Source organism: Podarcis gaigeae (assembly GCF_964106915.1).
Source record: "Podarcis gaigeae genome assembly, chromosome: 13".
NCBI lineage: Eukaryota > Metazoa > Chordata > Lepidosauria > Squamata > Lacertidae > Podarcis > Podarcis gaigeae.
The window spans coordinates 52,754,914-52,772,039 of NC_139689.1; the positions used below are offsets into that span (position 1 = coordinate 52,754,914).

The following is a 17,126-nucleotide window of genomic DNA, read 5'->3' on the forward strand; positions in this document are numbered from 1 at the left end:
TCACTTGGCCCTATAAATTAGGCTCATAAGTAAGATGGAAACAAATGTGACTCCGCATATATTGATATGTTAGGAAGACTATCACAGCCTTACAGATCAAAATGTATTCATGACAGCACATTCTTACAACACTAAAGGAACTGCTTCAAGGTCAGGATGAAAGTGGCATACATAATTTTAATATACTTCTCTCACATGGCTATAGACCAGGGATGGGGAACCTTTTCAGCCCAGGGTTTCCCTCTGGGAACCTTCTGGGGGCCACATGGAGGGCAGGGTCAGAGGCAAATGCGGGCAGAGCAATTAATGTAAAATTTACCTTTCTACAGTAGGCTACTATCTGCACACGCTCACACACCCTTCTATTCTCTGCCCAGGCAAGAAAAGGGCATTGTCAATGTAATGGTTCTAGGGGTTGCTCATGCGAAAGCGGCGAGGCGGTCCCATGACTCTTTGCCTGGGACCAGCGGGGAGAGTAGGGGTCCTCCGTTGCCCACGCCCTCCTTGCGCAGAAGGCTTTCGCGCAGAGAGAGTAGGAGGAGACTAGGCGTCAAAGAGCTTCTTTGCTGGAAGAAGTTTAAGAAACGCCCACTGACGGATTCTGCCAGAGATTGAGTCAGCCACAGGTGGACGCTCTCTGGAATCCCTCTGGCTTTTCCTCTCTCCCTTATCTCCCTGGCTGGGTGCAAACACCTGGCTGGGTTGCCAAAGTGAACCTTTTCTGCCTGGACAGCCACTCACCCGTGGCTGACTCAATCTCTGGCAGAATCCGTCAGTGGGCGTTTCTTAAACTTCTTCCAGCAAAGAAGCTCTTTGACGCCTAGTCTCCTCCTACTCTCTCTGCGCGAAAGCCTTCTGCGCAAGGAGGGCGTGGGCAACGGAGGACCCCTACTCTCCCCGCTGGTCCCAGGCAAAGAGTCATGGGACCGCCTCGCCGCTTTCCCCATCTGCCCCCCTTCTCCACTGGTGCTACGCTGATTCTCTTCCCCAGAAGATGGGCTGCTTCTCCCGATCCCTGGACGCTCTCTGGAATCCCTCTGGCTTTTCCTCTCTCCCTCCGGCACTGATGGCAGTTCCCTGACAGTCAATGACACATTCCAGTCAGCACTCAGGGTGAGGGGTGCAGGCTTGTGGCCTGGGGTGTGTACCTGGGGCTAGATAGACAGCTGCTTTCTGCCCTGGTCCCAAGGTTCCCTATCCCTGATGGATATACAGGTTCAAATGTGGTGCAGGTTCAAAACCAACATACCTGTTCACAAACATCGCGACACATTAAGTTACCCTTTGCAAGGTAACAACACGATGCACCTATAAGGAAAAATAAATCTGTCAACATCAGCAAAATACTGGTGCTCTCAAAGTACTTTGATGAAGTGTAACTATTTTTTTGCCATTCAAATATGTAGTTTGCTCCTAAAACCGCCTACTGTACCTTAGGATTGGCAAGTGAGCTACATAACCTCCTTTTTTAAAAGATCTGGCTAGGCTGACACCTGTTCTGGGAAATCTGGTGGAAAGCATTATTGAAGATAAAATTACCAAGCATACAGAAGAACATGTTTGCCGAAGAACCAGCATGGCTTCTGCAAAGACCAGTCCGGCTACTTTTTAGTGTCAATAAGCAGCAACATGGGGCTGCCCTTGTAAACTACTCAGCAACTTCAACGGGTTCAAAATGCAGTGGCCAGAGTACCAGTTGGGGTTCCCTTTAGAACTCATATCACTCATTCTAAAACAGCTGCACTGGCTGCCAGGTTCCAGGCCCAATTCAAGGTGCTCACACTAGTGCTAACATTTCTAAAAGACATAGGCACCAGAAATCTGAGACCACCTCCTTCTCTATAGACCTCTCAGGTGTTACAAGTCAAGGGGGGCACTCTTGGTAATTCCTCTGCCCACATTAGTGAAGAAGGAGCCAACATTCTCTCTGGCAGTCCTGAATATGTGGAATTCCCTCCCTACAAAGGTGTGTCCGGCATCTTCACTAGATAGCTGTGACTGTTGAAGACCCTGCCACGTGGCACATCATACATGTGTTTTCAGGACCCACTCTATTCCTGTGTCTGCTGTTTTAACTGTTTTTAATACTATGGACCTGCTGGTGAAGAGCAGGTAATAAATTTAATAATAAAGGTAAAGGGACCCCTGACATGGTGGAGTCTCCTTCTTTGGAGGTCTTTAAGCAGAGGCTTGACAACCATGTGTCAGGAGTGCTCTGATGGTGTTTCCTGCTTGGCAGGGGGTTGGACTCGATGGCCCTTGTGGTCTCTTCCAACTCTGATTCTATGATTCATTAGGTCCAGTCTTGGCCGACTCTGGGGTTGGCCGAGGGACCCGGCATACAGCTTCCAGGTCATGTAGCCGGCATGACTAAGCCACTTCTGGTGAACCAGAGCAGTGCATGGAAACTCTGTTTACCTTCCCGCCGGAGCGGCACCTATTTATCTACTTGCACTTTGACGTGCTTTCGAACTGCTAGGTTGGCAGGAGTAGGGACCGAGCAACGGGAGCTCACCCCATCGCGGGGATTAAAACCACTGACCTTCTAATTGGCAAGTCCTAGGATCTGTGGTTTAACCCACAGCGCCACCCGCATCCCAATTTAATAATAGTACTAAGTAAAAATTCTAAACCATTAAAAACAGGTATTTAATTTGCTACAGGAATTTTTTTGTTTTGTTTTGTTGAAAACCATTTATGATTGGTATTATATTAAGTTATCCTTTAGGGTGATTACCAAATGTGGGAGATCACACACCAAAGGAATGCTCAGCTCAAGCAGGCAACCAAGTGGCTTCCAACGCTATAGACTCAAAAACACTTAACTGGTGGACCTATCAATACTTGGAACCGCATGAACTTGAATCTCAACTCCCACCTAAAAGTATATAACATTGAACCATACAGTAGTGAATCCACAAATGTCAAATGGCAGTATCTTTGAAGACAAAGATAGGGAAACTGACAATGTTTCTGGGACAAACAGACTAAATTATGTGGCAGGCTGTGTGCATTTAAGGCTGTGAGCTTGGAGCATTGCTTATTATGCCGCACACACACACACACACAAACAAAAATACTATGTTCTTGAATTGGTATGCTGCTTTCTCTGTACCAGGTGTCCTGTACAAAATGAAAGACAGAACTTCCAGCCTGTGAGACACTATTGTTTGCATTGGTGTTGAGACTTAGAGCTTTAGAACTGTCCCAAATTTTGCACAATGTGCAAGTGGTAATTACCAGTGGTAATTTACCTATCACCTGCTGTCATCCTTATGGACCTTCAAATAATCTGATCTGAATCAGAGGGCTGCTTTCTGGAACAAACAGCCAAGTTAACCATCAGCATTTTCAATTCACCTGAATGTTTGGACTGACAATCAAGACCCCACAAAAGTCCTAAATCTTGCACTAAGTCAACAGTAAAGGAGAATTAGCTGAGTATTGTCAACAATCCAAAGGTAATTGAGATAGAAAAGCAAACTCACAGCAACCACTTGTCCTTCAAGTGGACCATGGTCTTACCAAAGGAATCAAACTTAAATTCACATCTGAATTTACCCTCTTAGTGCTTAGTGTCAGAGAGGGTAATAAAATAATTAGGTGATCTAATGCAACAGAGGCTACTTTTCTCAGAATTACTGAGTCTCCCCAAACAATGGAATTGTATAGACAAATAGTAGCGGACCTTCACCAGAGAGCGGCCAATATATGTTGAAATTTGGCTACTGGGACTTGCTATGGACTGGTTTGACAGACTGTGAACTAATCATATGAGCAAACCACACTGCCTACATGTCCATTATTGTATGAATAAGCTGTAAAGAAGTATAAGATGTAAAAAAATCCAACCTTGAGGCTGCCAGGAATTTGTGGCAGCAACCAACACCTGCCTCCCACTCCTGGAACCCTGTCATCTATTGCCAGAGGGCTCTGGGTTTCTGAGAACCATTTTGGTCAATTTTTAATTATTTTCAAAATCTTCCTACAACCCATACCTCTTATTAGCCTCATGACTCTCTTGAAAAGCTTCCCATTATGAGAAATGAAGTTAAGCAATTGATCCATCGGTCAAAAACCTGCAAAAGCTCCAGGGCCAGGTGGCATGCTTTGGAGTTAGAACAGAAGAGTAATTGGTGGGCCTGTTTGTTGGCTACTCTCCTTTCATTTTTTAATAAACCTGATAAAGCCATGTTAATGCCAATCCATAAGGAAGGGTGTGGGGTTTTGTCCTAAAAGTTTGCTTCATGGTATCAGGTAGGGGTGAAACAAAAAATGAACAAGCATAATGCACTTTTGTCCAACAGAAAGCAGGTTTTGAGGGTGCCTTTTGTGAAACTCCTAAGCTACATTTGGACAAGAGTGCAATGTATGTTACTGCAGGTAGGCCAATGGAGCATGAGATTATCCTGTCTGCTCATAATTATCCTAAAGAGGATCCCTTAGCCTTTCTATTGAATGCTGCTTGTCTGGAGATAGCTAGATGCTGGAAAACTGGTGATGGGCTGAACATTGATTCTTGGTATAACAGAGTATGGTTAATGGCATTGGCTGAGAAACTAACATGCCATGTGAGAGCAGCAAAGGTAAACACAATCCGTATTCCTTTTATAACATATGGCAAATGTTTATTGAATACATAAATTGTTCTGACTGTGCCAGGAATCTACCCTGCACTCATGGGAAATGTGGCATAATGAAACTTTAACACGTGGCATGAGTCTGTAATTTTATCAGAACAAATTACTTGTTGTTTACTGTTGTAACAATTGTTTTCTCAAAATTTATCTTCTGTACCATGAAAATAAAGAAAGAAAGGGGGGGAAATGGAGCATGAGATTTCTGGATGCCACTGGGCACTGGATTTGGGCTGAGAGGGAGCAACCGAACTAAGCAAACTTCTGTCAAGACCTCTGGTTTGTGCTTGGGGACAGTATGGCTGGAGACCAGATGAAATGGAGTAGAAAATTTAAACAACACATAAGCTCAAACTGCCCACTGTTGTTTTGCCTTTTTGTTTTTAGGAGAAATGGAGGTGAGGACTGGAGATTTGACTACGTAAGTTAGAAGCACTGGGGGATGAGGGATTAAGACTTCCCCCCATGGCTGTTTTGGCAAACACATTCCATGCACCTGCCCACTCACAAGTCTTCCTAATTTTCCCCATGGATGAAAAAGCAATTAATCACCTGTTTTACCACCACCCCAGGATGACTGCTACATGCTTCTCAACTGCATTTTCCTGGGGAGGAAAGCAAAATGCCAGGAGCTAAGCACTGGACTACACTGCAGGGTTGTGACACACAAGTATCTCAGTTCTCTTTCCTAGCAATATGGATATAAAAAAGTAGAGTTACTTGGGAAGGATTACATGAGCCTTGTATCACAGGCACAGCATGCCCCACAGCAATATGGGTACCATAATGGTGCAATTAATATGCATTAGGAGAGTAATTCCCCCCATGTAAAAAAATAATAAATCTACAAACACACAAACACAAATATGAAATAAAATCGGAGTTCTTCATTGAGGTGGAACACCTACCACCTAATAAGTTACAGTCGTACCTTGGATCTCAAACGCCTTGGCTCCCAAACAAATCAGCTCCCAAACAATCAAAATCCGGAAGTGTTCTGGTTTTCGAACAATTTTCAGAAGTCAAATGTCCAGCGTGGCTTCTGCAGCTTCCAATTGGGTACAGGACGCTCCTGCAGCCAATCGGAAGCCACGCTTGGTTTTCGAACAATTTCAGGGAACGCCTTCTGTTCGAGAAGCAAGGTACACTGAAATTCTGGATTTCTCAACTGCTTTCTAAGAGCATTGAAGTAAAAGAAAACTGATTCAAAATGAGCCAGGAGAATATGTGTGCTAATATCATAAGGTAACATTTCAACCTCTAAGAACATTTCCAAGAACACTCTGTATCTGACTCTAAGGTTCCCTAACTGGAACAAAGGAACTTCAAAGGAAGGCTGCAATATAAAACTGAACGGCAAGACACCAGAAAGTTCAACGGCTTTGCATCACACAACATGTGTTAAATGCAAAAGGATGTCTGCATGATCAACTCCAGAGTGGGAGAAGCTCACCCTTTCCTCCCTGTCCTGTCAGTGTCCCAATGGGGGATTTGTTCCCTTAAGGAGCGCAAAAAGGCCCTTTGTTCAAACTGGAGGCTCAGCTGCGCCCTGCCCTGCTTAAATGGTCACATATGTTTAGAGAAAAGGCGAGCGAGAGGAGACATGAGAGAAGTTCATGAAATTATGCATGGCTCGGACCAAGAGGACAGAGGAAAGTGTTCTGCAGTCTCTCATGACAGGAGAACTCAGGGGCATCCCAGGAAGCTGAATGCGGGGAGAAGAGATAAAAGAAAGGGCTTCTTCATGCAGCACACAAACTATGGAACTCACTCCCACAGGAGGCGGCGACGGCCAGCCGCCTGGATGCTTTTAATGCAAGATTAGACAAAATCCTGGAGATGGAGGAGGCTGTCAGGGATGGCGGGGCGGCAGCGAGGGGGCCCTTGGGCTCCGCTCCCGCTTGCAGGATGCTGGCGCAGAGGGGCCAGTGGCCTGACCCTGCAGATGCTCTTCTCACGTTACATTCTTCCGACACGGGTCCTATGTGACTGTGACCAACAGCTCTTCCTTTCTCTCCACAGTGCAGCGCTGAGATTTTCTAATTCTTGTTTTTAAAAGGAGCACGCAGGGCCGCCTGGTCCTCCCTCCCCCTCGAGGGCCCCCCGGCCGCGCTCCGGCCGCTGCCCGGCGGGGGTGGGGCGGCCCAGGCAGCCGCCTCCCTCCGCCCCGCCAAGACCGTTACTCACCCGCCACGCCCGGCGGCAGCAGCAGCGGCAGCAGCAGCGCGAGGGCCGCGACGAGGGTCCCGCCGGCCCCGCCATCGCCCGGCCGCGGCGGCCGCCCAGGGCCAGTCAGCGCCGCCATCGCCGGTCCCCGCCGCGCCGTCGCCGCCCAGCGCGGCTCCCCATTGGCTGCCGGGCGCCGCCCTCGCCCCGCTCGCTCGTCTGAGGGGGGGGGGCGGGGATGGCGCCGGGAGGGGGCGGGGCGGGCGAGGGAGACCCGCCGGCGGCCGCCGCTTCCCTCCCCGACCGGAGCCCCGGCAGAGTGAGGCGGCCCTCGGGGCCCTCGGGGGAGGGTCGGCGGCTGAGAGGAATTGAGTCCTAAGCCGCCTTTTTCTCTGACGGGGGCTCAAGGCGGGTTACGGATAGAAAGAAGAACAGCTGGAAACATGGAAAACAAAACAATCGCTGAAAAAAACAATTAAGCGTTGATAGAAATCAAACCGCGTGTAATCCTGGCACTTTAACTCATTAGTGTTATATATTTATTTATACTCCGCCTTTATATCTCTTGACAGGGAATCAAAACAGATTACAGACAAAATAAGAAGACCTAAAAATCGGGGGGGGGGGTGTTAGTCATTAAAAAGTAATTAAACATTGATAGAATTAAAACTATCATCTATCTATCTATCATCTATTTATCTATATCTATCTATCTATCTATCTATCTATCTATCTATCTATCTATCTATCATCTATGGGATCTATTAAAAGCTTGCAGACAATGGCAACCAAAACAGCAGCTCCTCATTAAAAGCAGTCCGTTCCCAAAAGCCGTCTGGAACAAGAAGGTCTTTCTTCACAATGAAAAATCAGTTACGCCGCCTGGGTGCTTGGGCATAAATATGGTTTGCCTCCTGCCAAGACAGTTCATCACTGGGTTGTTGCTGCCTCTGCCAGGTCCTGTGTAAAGAGGCTTCTTGGGTTGATGGTAACATTCAGCTGTTTGCATATGTTCTTTTAAAATGGATGAATGTGTGCCTCTGCACAAGGATTTGTAACCCAGAGGGAAAGAGCAACACTGAGCATATGAAAGAGCCAATCCAATTCCTCCAGATGATTTCCCCCCTTATTCCTTGTGCAATGCTGCATTCTTACCAGTATGGTGTAAAAAAGGCAGGTAAATTTATTTATGATAAATAAAACTGATGCCAAAATGGCAGGATGCCTCAGAGGCACTTGGAAACAGTGTTTTCGACCTGAAACCATTCCAATATGTTGTACTTTTTAAACTTCTTTCTAATCAGCACCCATATGGAACAGAACGGGTTGGCCCAGAACATCAGCTTCTGAACAGATTGCCATGAATGCCACCTTCCAAACTAGTAAAACCAACCAAAGTCACCAATTGTCAATACAACTGTTGCTTACAAATAGTCATTGTTATAATGGGGAGCAGCAGAATTAAAATGGTTCCCCTAGCAGTGCCATGCATTCAGGCAGTGGCGTAGCGTGGGGGGTGCAGGGGGGGCTGGCCGCACCGGGCGCAACATCTGGGGGTTAGGGTTAGGGGGCGCAAATCCACGGGTTAGGGGGCGCAAATTACTTGTCTTGCCCCGGGTGCTGACAACCCACGCTACGCCACTGCATTCAGGAGTGGTGCTCCCACCGCTACTGGGACTGCTGCTACTACATGCAGACAATGGCAATGGTGCCAACCAAGGTCCGCATGACTAGACCTGCTGGCACCACCTCTTTCACTGCACTGATATGTAGGGCAGTTTCAATGCTCTTTAAATGCTAGATATGCATATCAGGGACGGGGCTAGCATAAATAAAAGAATGGAGCAGGTAAATTCAGGTGTGCATTCCCATTGTTCCAGTAAGCATTGCCTTTAGGCTAAGACAGACTCTTGCTTGCAGTAGTTGTGGCCCATTAGCAGCAATGGTGAAGCCTGCTGCTGCTCCACATTGTGTCCCCACACCCTAGGAACAAAAATGGCCTTGGTCCAGTGTACCTGAAGGTGCGTCTCCACCCCCATCATTCTGCTCGGACAATGAGGTCCAGCGCCGAGGACCTTCTGGCGGTTCCCTCACTGCAAGAAGCAAAGGTACAGGGAACCAGGCAGAGGGCATTCTCGGTAGTGGCACCCGCCCTGTGGAACATCCTCCCACCAGATGTCGAAGAGAAAAACAACTACCAGACTTTTAGAAGACATCTGAAGGCAGGCCTGTTTAAGAAAGCTTTTAATGTTTGAGAGAATATTGTATTTTAATATTTTGTTGGAAGCTGCCCAGAGTTGCTGGGGAAACCCAGCCAAATGGGTGGGGTATAAATAATATATCATCATCATCATTTCGACTAGCCAGCTAAACCAGGTGAGGGTAGCCGATGGGCCTCAAACCCTCAGTGAGTTAGGGACTTCCCCTGCATGCAAAGACGGGCTCTAGAAGATTGAGCAGATTAAGTGAGGGCAGATGGGGCCTGTCAACCTGAGAAGGTAGCCCATCTAGGAGGAGAAAAACTCCTCTGCTTTGCAGGATATCTTCGGTAGAAGAAAAGGCTAAGGAGTAAACCCTACAGAAACCTGGAGTGGAGCCCCTAAGACTGTTGGATGGAGCCTTGTACGCCTACTTCCAGCAACTCCTGCAGCCAAGCTGGTGACAAACATATTGCTTGGCTTTCCTTTGGACCACATCTTGCAGTCTGAGCAGCCCAGGACCTCCATACATGCTGCCCATGCTTGCACACCATGGAAGGCCACTTCAGTGCTGCTAGATAGACAGATGCCAACAATAACTAAGCATGTATACCCAGTGCTTTTTAAAAAAATATATTTAAAAAATCTCATTTTGACTCAAGAAAACCAGCATTTTATAGTTCAGATCAGGAAAAATAATTACAGTAAATGGACAAAAGTACAAAGATTCACAAAATGTTTAGGGGTATGTGTTCCCCTGCGTCCCCCCCCCCCCCGAAAAAAGCACTGGGTATACCTACACACCAAGAGATGGGAACCAGGCGCACTTTGATGGGAGTGGAAATCAAACCCCTACTCTCCAGAACCAGACACAAACACTGGCATGGCATTATGCCGTAAACCTAGAAAAATTCAGCATTGTTCTGGATCTCTTTCTACCATACAATTAAGCAATATGCATGTTATCAGGAAGTTACTAGCAAATCCTTTAGTCAGGAAACTTTTTCCAGTGGACACTACAATGGTTATGTTTCCCTGAAGGGCTGGCAGAGGTAGCAAAGTCCATAGGATTCAATCTCAGCTTAGTGGCCCTTATCTAGCCCACTGCTGCATCCATGTCAAGAACCTGGGCAGCTTTTCTCACCTCAGATGAGACAGAGCTGAGTTGCAGCACCACTCTGGCACATAGCAGTGCATCCATGATTAAGCCATGGATGTATGCTCTTTGCTTGAGATTTCTATGAGATATTAAAGACTAGTACATTACAATTAATTTCACAAGGTCCCTTCTTGTGTTAAGAGCCAGTGTGGTGTAGTGGTTAAGAGTGGTAGACTCGTAATCTGGGGAACCGGGTTTGCGTCTCCGCTCCTCCACATGCAGCTGCTGGGTGACCTTGGGCCAGTCACACTTCTCTGAAGTCTCTCAGCCCCACTCACCTCACAGAGTGTTTGTTGTGGGGGAGGAAGGGAAAGGAGAATGTTAGCCGCTTTGAGACTCCTTAAAGGGAGTGAAAGGCGGGATATCAAATCCAAACTCTTCTTCTTCTTCTTCTTAAGTCCCAACTCATAAAACCTCTTCCACTATTAAGTTTCTGAAAGCTGTGCAGTTATGTTTGCTTCTGAACCAATTAGAACAGCAACCAAGGCTGCATAGAAATAAGAGAAGAGCCTTATCTAGGAAAATAAGGCATGTGCCATTAAGCTACATGGGGGAGAGCAATGCTTGAAGTTCAGCCTATCAGTCTTATACCCAAGACATGTGGCCAATGTGATGCAGGAAATAATGAGAGGATACAGCACATCCAAGGTTGACTAGAATGCACAATGGATAGGATGCACAATGCAAATGATTCTGTTTAGCATAACTTAGGATTGCTGTGGGAAGTGGCAAACTGTACAGCTCCCTAAAAATGAATATATTGAAGCAGTAATATTAAAATGTTGATGTCCCCCAAGTAGTGCAATTATTTCAAAACTTTTGTGTCAGGTCTAGCAGGTTATCTATTTTTAGACTCAGGATATTTTACGAAATATACCTGTTTGGACAGATGTTAATTAGTTCAAGACACCATGAACAACTAAATTCTATTCCCAACCAGCACCTCCATTTTTGTCAAAGTGCTTATAAAAGTCAACAGATCTAAGCTCAGAATTCAAATAATGGTTGTTGAGAACAGGAGGACTATAAATATTTTCTCCTTGAACAGAACCCCCCACCCTGCAGGTCAATCTGTTTTTTTAACTGTAGGGGAATTTAAATAGATGTTTGTGATACTACATGCTGGGGACTGCTGTTCAAAGGGCCCTGGTGTGAGCCTCAGCAGTTCTGTTTAATTTTCACAGGTTTACTATGCCTTTAAAAAGTGGGGGCAGGGGGCAGGGGGCAGGGAGAGAACAGGCATCAAAACATATCAATGTACAGGAACAGCAAGCAGCTTCATTTCCCAAAAAGAAAGCACAAGTATGTTATCTACTAAGAAGAAAGAAAATCTGTAATTGCTTTTATTATTTTCTACTGTAGTGTTAGCACTTAACAGTAATAATCATTCTTAGACTATTTACAATCCTTTGTCGTAGACTCTACTGCACATACATTATCAAGCATAAATGGGGCAATGAACAATTCTATAAGGCTTAAAAGTAACACATTTGTACAGATGCTCAAAATTTATCATCCAAAATGTAAAAATGTATGTGTCATTACCCATATAACTCTGAAAGTTGGTGCTATTTCAACAAAACAGAGAACATATTTGCAAAAAAAAATACAAAAGGAAAAAGAAATGCGCAATCTGGGCACAAGACAAAATATACAATCAGCTTGATCCAGGGCTGGTTTAAACATGCAGATGTTTAAACGTGCACATGTAGCTCCTACAAAACCAGCATCAGAGCCTTGAGTGTACATCAATCTCTGAAGCCAACAGGAAAGCTCACATTAGCAGATCTTCAAGAGCACACACAGAGCTTTGTATCAGAACCAGCAAGGTTTTAGGTTTATGCATATAATACTCATATTTTTAAAAGACGTGTAATTGCCAACCTTGAGAATGTTCTGAAAAAATATTAAACGTTATATACAGAATGAGGTAAATGTACCTTGGTCTTTTTAAGAGGTAATTTAAGTTTAAAGCAAGTTTTTACATGTTAAAAAAAATCAAGTACCATTCAAACCATTTTAATGGCACAGTATGAACAAGGAGCTAGCTTAAAAAGTGGATCCATGGCACTCAGTTGACAGATGGTTATTTTGCTAGAATAGCCTCTTACTAGGTATGAATCTGCAAAACTATGCCACTCATATATACAGATATTTTTAGGTTTACAAGACATGAAGGTGTGAAAGGCTACAAAAATCTGAAAAGGCAAATGAAAATGTTATGATAAAACTCCAACTCTTAAGGATTAAGAGTACCTAAAGTTACAGCACTCAAGACATCTGAGTAACAAGGCTTGCTACTGTTCCTTTGATGTGTCTTGTAAGCAATTGGATCATATGTCCAAGATCTGAACAGCAACTGTAATGCTATTTTTTAAAAAGACTTTATAAAAACCCTTATTAAACAAATGTGTACTGTGCAGTACACATTACACAACAGCTTTCATCAAAATTTTACCAGATTTTTTTAAGGTATAACATTCAAATGTTTTGAGTGCCAAAATATTTTGGTCCCCATGGACTCTCAAGAGCAAAACAAAAACTGGAAAAAAAATATGAATACTTGCCTAGCTGCTTAAAGATGCATATCAGAGGTGTTTTAGAATTCTTAAAAAATTACCTCCAAAGAGAAGCAAGCTTTTAAGACTTCCACCCCTGATTTCAAAGATTATTATCCAGGTTAGCAAATGGCTCCCAGCTTCCTTCCCCACTGTTCCTCTAGCCCCCAAAGCACATTCCCCACCTATCATTTTGCTTTACCTTAAAATGGGAAATGAAGGTGATGGTTTGTACATCTCTTAACAGACGGACTCTGATGTGCTTTGAGGGCATAAGGACCAAAAGCGGTGGCTGTTAAGAACTGGCAACCTATAGCCCTTTAGGACCTTAATTACCAAGGGACACTGCTTTCAGTCCTAAACCAGGTAAGTGAATCAGGAAGATAGAAAAGTGCCATTCCCACTCCATACCTGAAGGTAAAGAAAAGAAAGTGCTTTGCAAGTTGGAAGGGATGGTAGTGGCAGTGGGGAGGGGGATGGCAATAGGATAGCAGAGTCAAAGGAAGGGAACAGGTGAGCCGTCTGAGCTACTCAGACTGGAGCTGTACAGGTTTTTCTGTTAGGGGCAGAATTGGGGAAATCCAGAACCAATCTGAGGGAAGCCTTAGAGGATATGCCCAACCCTAATCTACATGTGACTTTACAAGCAACAGATTAAAAAAGTTCTATGTAATATATACAGGCACTCATTCGCAAGATATTGACAAATTATCAATGGAAAACATGACTAAAATTATATCATTACAGCTGAAGCCACAAATAACAAAGTACAATTTTCATGATATACAATTTTCCTGCTGCAACGTCTATTTTAAGAACTGCTAAAAAAATTAACCTCATAATTTTCTCTAGACTAAAATAGAAAAATCATTTTGGCATGAGTGAATCATGGGAAGTTAAGGATTGATAACCGGTATGCAGGCAGCCCCCCATTTATGCACATTCAGGATTTGTGTGACTATGTAGACATGCACCACACTGAACCCGAAAGTGATTTGGAAATGTAATACTGTAAAGACATCACTGAAATATCACTAAAAGGGCGGAATGGGGTGGGTGGGGGAGGAATGGGGCGGCTGCAGGCTTTCTCAATGGGTTTCAATTATATGCAATTTCACAAATGCGCACAAAACGGGGGGCTGCCAGTACAGCTAACCAATATTATTTTCATTCTACATCACTGTAAAAAATTGCAGGTGGGCAAAGTCTTCACCTTTTCATTTATGTCTGCGTTGAAGAAAAACAAACTTAAATAGGTAGTTTTTGCTTGCTAGCTTATTTTAACTTTTATGGAAATCAAAAGTATTTTTTAAAAAGATGTTAGTTTTTCATGGTTCTTCATAAATGTAACTAGCTTGAAGATACATTAATAGAAATTTGATTTGTGCACCAGATATAAGATTTACATAAATGAAACCCAAAATACACCTTATAACGCAAGCACAGTTTTTCAGTATTGTAGATGTAACACAGTATTTTACATCCAGCAGCAAATTTTACAGCTACCTGTATGCACCAGAAAACAAATGGTATATTACTATCCAACTGTGATTTAGTAATAATAATAGATGGAGGTTTCAAAGCAGTGACTTTCAAGGCGAGCCACAAGCTGTGCAAATACATGTGAAGCTCTTGCCACCAAACAGGAGTTGGCCTGCATGGAGAAGTCCAATGGCACCACATTTTAGGAGCATGGGGACCTAGATTCAGTCCTTACCACATCTCCAGATATATACAATTGGTGAGGTCAGAGCCAATAGTGCCAACCATCTGTTAAGAAAGCACATACTGACCTGACCAGCAAGATCACACAACAGCTACAGATGCTAGGGAAAGTCTACTGCTTTGCACACAAGGACTGCATACAATAAGGCTGCCCAAATGCAATGTTTTTACACATGGATTACCCTTCGAGAAGCAGGGAAACAGGTGACACTTTAGTAAAGAGCGCTGTTCTTTGAATGGGTAAGGGTCTGTGCAGAAATAAAATCCCCCCCCCCGCCCCAGATAACATTAGAGTGCTAAAATTTATTTTCTCGGATTAAGCCCTCATATCAAATTTTAAAAGAATCTTGAAGTACTCTTTATGGGTCATTAAAAGTTAAGTGCCACTTGTGACACCACAATTCATTGTGATGCACAACTTTAATAACAGCACAGAATTAATTTATATACTTAAAATTCCTAGTCTTCAGAATTAAGAGGTTTTGGTAAAAAGAATTCCAAATGTAGTATAAAATTCCCTTTTAGTTAAGATATATTTTATCATTCTACAAGCGCCAAAGGCTTTGCATATACCTACTGAAGTGCATTACAAAAATTGAAAAGTGGCACTTCCTGGTACAGTACAATCTATTTTGAAGGCATGTAATGTTCCGAAGCAAAATAACAGAAATACAAAATATAACTGCATATGTTGTATATGTTCTTCCAGAGTGGATGAGGTAATGTCTTCAAATCCTGATAAATACGTCCAATAGTAAGTGTCCTAGTAGCCAAAAAACTACACAGTCTGATAAGAACAAGAGTGGTTCAGAATATAGAGTGTGCCATCATGAACAAAGCAAATAGCTTTAGAAACTTTCAAGATATCCTTCAGTGCGATAGTGTGCACGAGCATCATCTTCATGTTCTCAACAAAACAGGGACCAGCGTTAATCCTTGGAAAACCAGTTTTTGTTTTACTGAAGCTGAAGTGTCCTGGGAAAGAGGAGTCCGTAGTGCAAGGTTGGGAGCTGTACAAAGTTTTACTGCATCTATAGAAATCCTGGGCTAATAACTGATCTTCCTATTTTGTACAAAAGGCAGGAATATCCTTCTGTTCCCCCAGTGAGGTAGAACAATTAGCCTTCTTAATGCACAAATTAGGTGCAGATATGGTCCTTTAAAAGTATCCTTCAGTAACACCTCCAAGATTACATTTTTATGCCTTCTTGCTGACTGAGCTGTGACAGTGTTTTCTTTATGCGTAAAGCTGTCAGCCTTGCTGCACCATTGGCATACCAACATTCCCGCATAATTTTGGCCATTACTCGCAAGGCCTGTAAATAAATGAAACAGAAGTTTAGTTTTCATACCGTAACTTCTCATCTTTTTGTATCTCAGTGCTATGAATTTCCCGCTGACATAAAATTGGTATTTAATTTAGCATATTTGATTGGCATATTAGTAAGCAGAGCTGTGGCATTAATGTTTTAACATGTGGCATTAATTAATTAATTAATTAATTAATTAATGTGGCATTAACATGTGGAATTACTTTCATTAGCCAGTCAGAAATATCTGACTGCGGAAGATTCCATAAAGTACAATTAGTGTGGTTGAAATATTATTTTCAAACAAACTCTAAGCTTTATTTGGAAAAAAATTCAAACATTATGAAGTTTTAGAATCTAAAAGATAATTTGAATTGGAGTACTAAGATGTAAAAATTCATTAACATAATTATTATTCCACAGGTTAAATATTAAGAAAGAACACTGAAAAACTATATTAACATGCTTGTGTGCGTAGGTATGTACAGTTCCTATGGATAACTACATGAAAAGTTTAATATTTTCAATCCAATACAATTTCCTTCTAGCTGTGCAGTATGATTTGTATTATCAATTCTCTTACTAATTACCATAATTTTATAAAATCATGCATTTCTAAAAATTGAAAATTTCCTATAGAAAAGCATTTCACTGGGAAATTTTCTGCACCCCACACAACTATTCTTGTTAATATATTTCATATCTGTGTGATTAGGTATGTCCCATAGTTAAAGGCATAAGGTGAATGGGTATCCTTCAAGGCACAATCAATTTCATTTTTGAGTATGTAACTCAATGTTTTTATTTTTTAAAAATTCAAACTAAGCTGCTTTATACATTTTAAAATATTCTCATTTTGATACAGCTTGAAACACCTCACCTCACAGCTCTGCCATCGGTTTGGAATATTGGGTCGAAGTTTCTGTTCACAAACAACTTTCCTCATTTCTTCAACTGAAGGATCAGAAGGAACCAGGTCATAATATGGTAGTTGGTAATCTTCATGAATTCCTAAAATGTGTAAACCAAGTTGTAAGTTAACTGTTGCCATGACAGAATCTGAAGTCAATTCTGTTTCATTTCTGTTTGTACCTACCACCAATTGAACATCGCCGAGCTATTTCCCAGAACACTAATCCCATTGCATAAATATCTGCTCTTTTGAAAGACTCAAAATGCTTCATGTTTATGGAATCATCAAGTACTTCAGGAGCCATGTACCTATCAAAATGAAAACCAGTATGTTTTATTTATCAAGCAGTGGTCTCTAAAGACAGTTATCTCTATTTCTCTTTAATTAGGCACTGCAAACAGTTGAGCCACTCTGCCAGTTAGACATTACACAATAATGACATTCTCAAGATACTCACTAT

At 43.0% G+C, this 17,126-nt stretch overlaps 2 protein-coding genes across 5 annotated transcripts in view; both read right to left on the reverse strand.

The window, feature by feature from the left end:
- The window catches only part of RECK (reversion inducing cysteine rich protein with kazal motifs), a 43,028-nt gene extending 36,062 nt beyond the window's left edge, over positions 1-6,966 (reverse strand). Inside the window, exons 1-2 of one of the 3 annotated variants that reach the window (XM_083709161.1) lie at positions 6,825-6,966; positions 1,250-1,308 (exon numbers count right to left, since the gene is read on the reverse strand). In XM_083709161.1, the coding sequence (XP_083565287.1) occupies positions 1,250-1,308; positions 6,825-6,942 (177 nt within the window). In that variant the 5' untranslated portion in view covers positions 6,943-6,966. Of the gene's footprint in view, positions 1-1,249; positions 1,309-5,189; positions 5,321-6,824 lie in introns of those variants that run through there. The other 2 variants (XM_083709163.1, XM_083709162.1) reach the window with 2 other exon arrangements.
- TGFBR1 (transforming growth factor beta receptor 1) overlaps positions 1-17,126 on the reverse strand; it is a 43,419-nt gene that overhangs the window by 11,286 nt on the left and 15,007 nt on the right. Inside the window, exons 7-9 of one of the 2 annotated variants that reach the window (XR_014557470.1) lie at positions 16,850-16,974; positions 16,634-16,764; positions 12,895-15,759 (exon numbers count right to left, since the gene is read on the reverse strand). Coding sequence is in view for 1 of the 2 variants with exons in the window: in XM_083709515.1 (XP_083565641.1) it covers positions 15,634-15,759; positions 16,634-16,764; positions 16,850-16,974 (382 nt within the window). In the remaining variant the exon portion in view is untranslated. Of the gene's footprint in view, positions 1-11,475; positions 15,760-16,633; positions 16,765-16,849; positions 16,975-17,126 lie in introns of those variants that run through there. The other variant, XM_083709515.1, reaches the window with a different exon arrangement.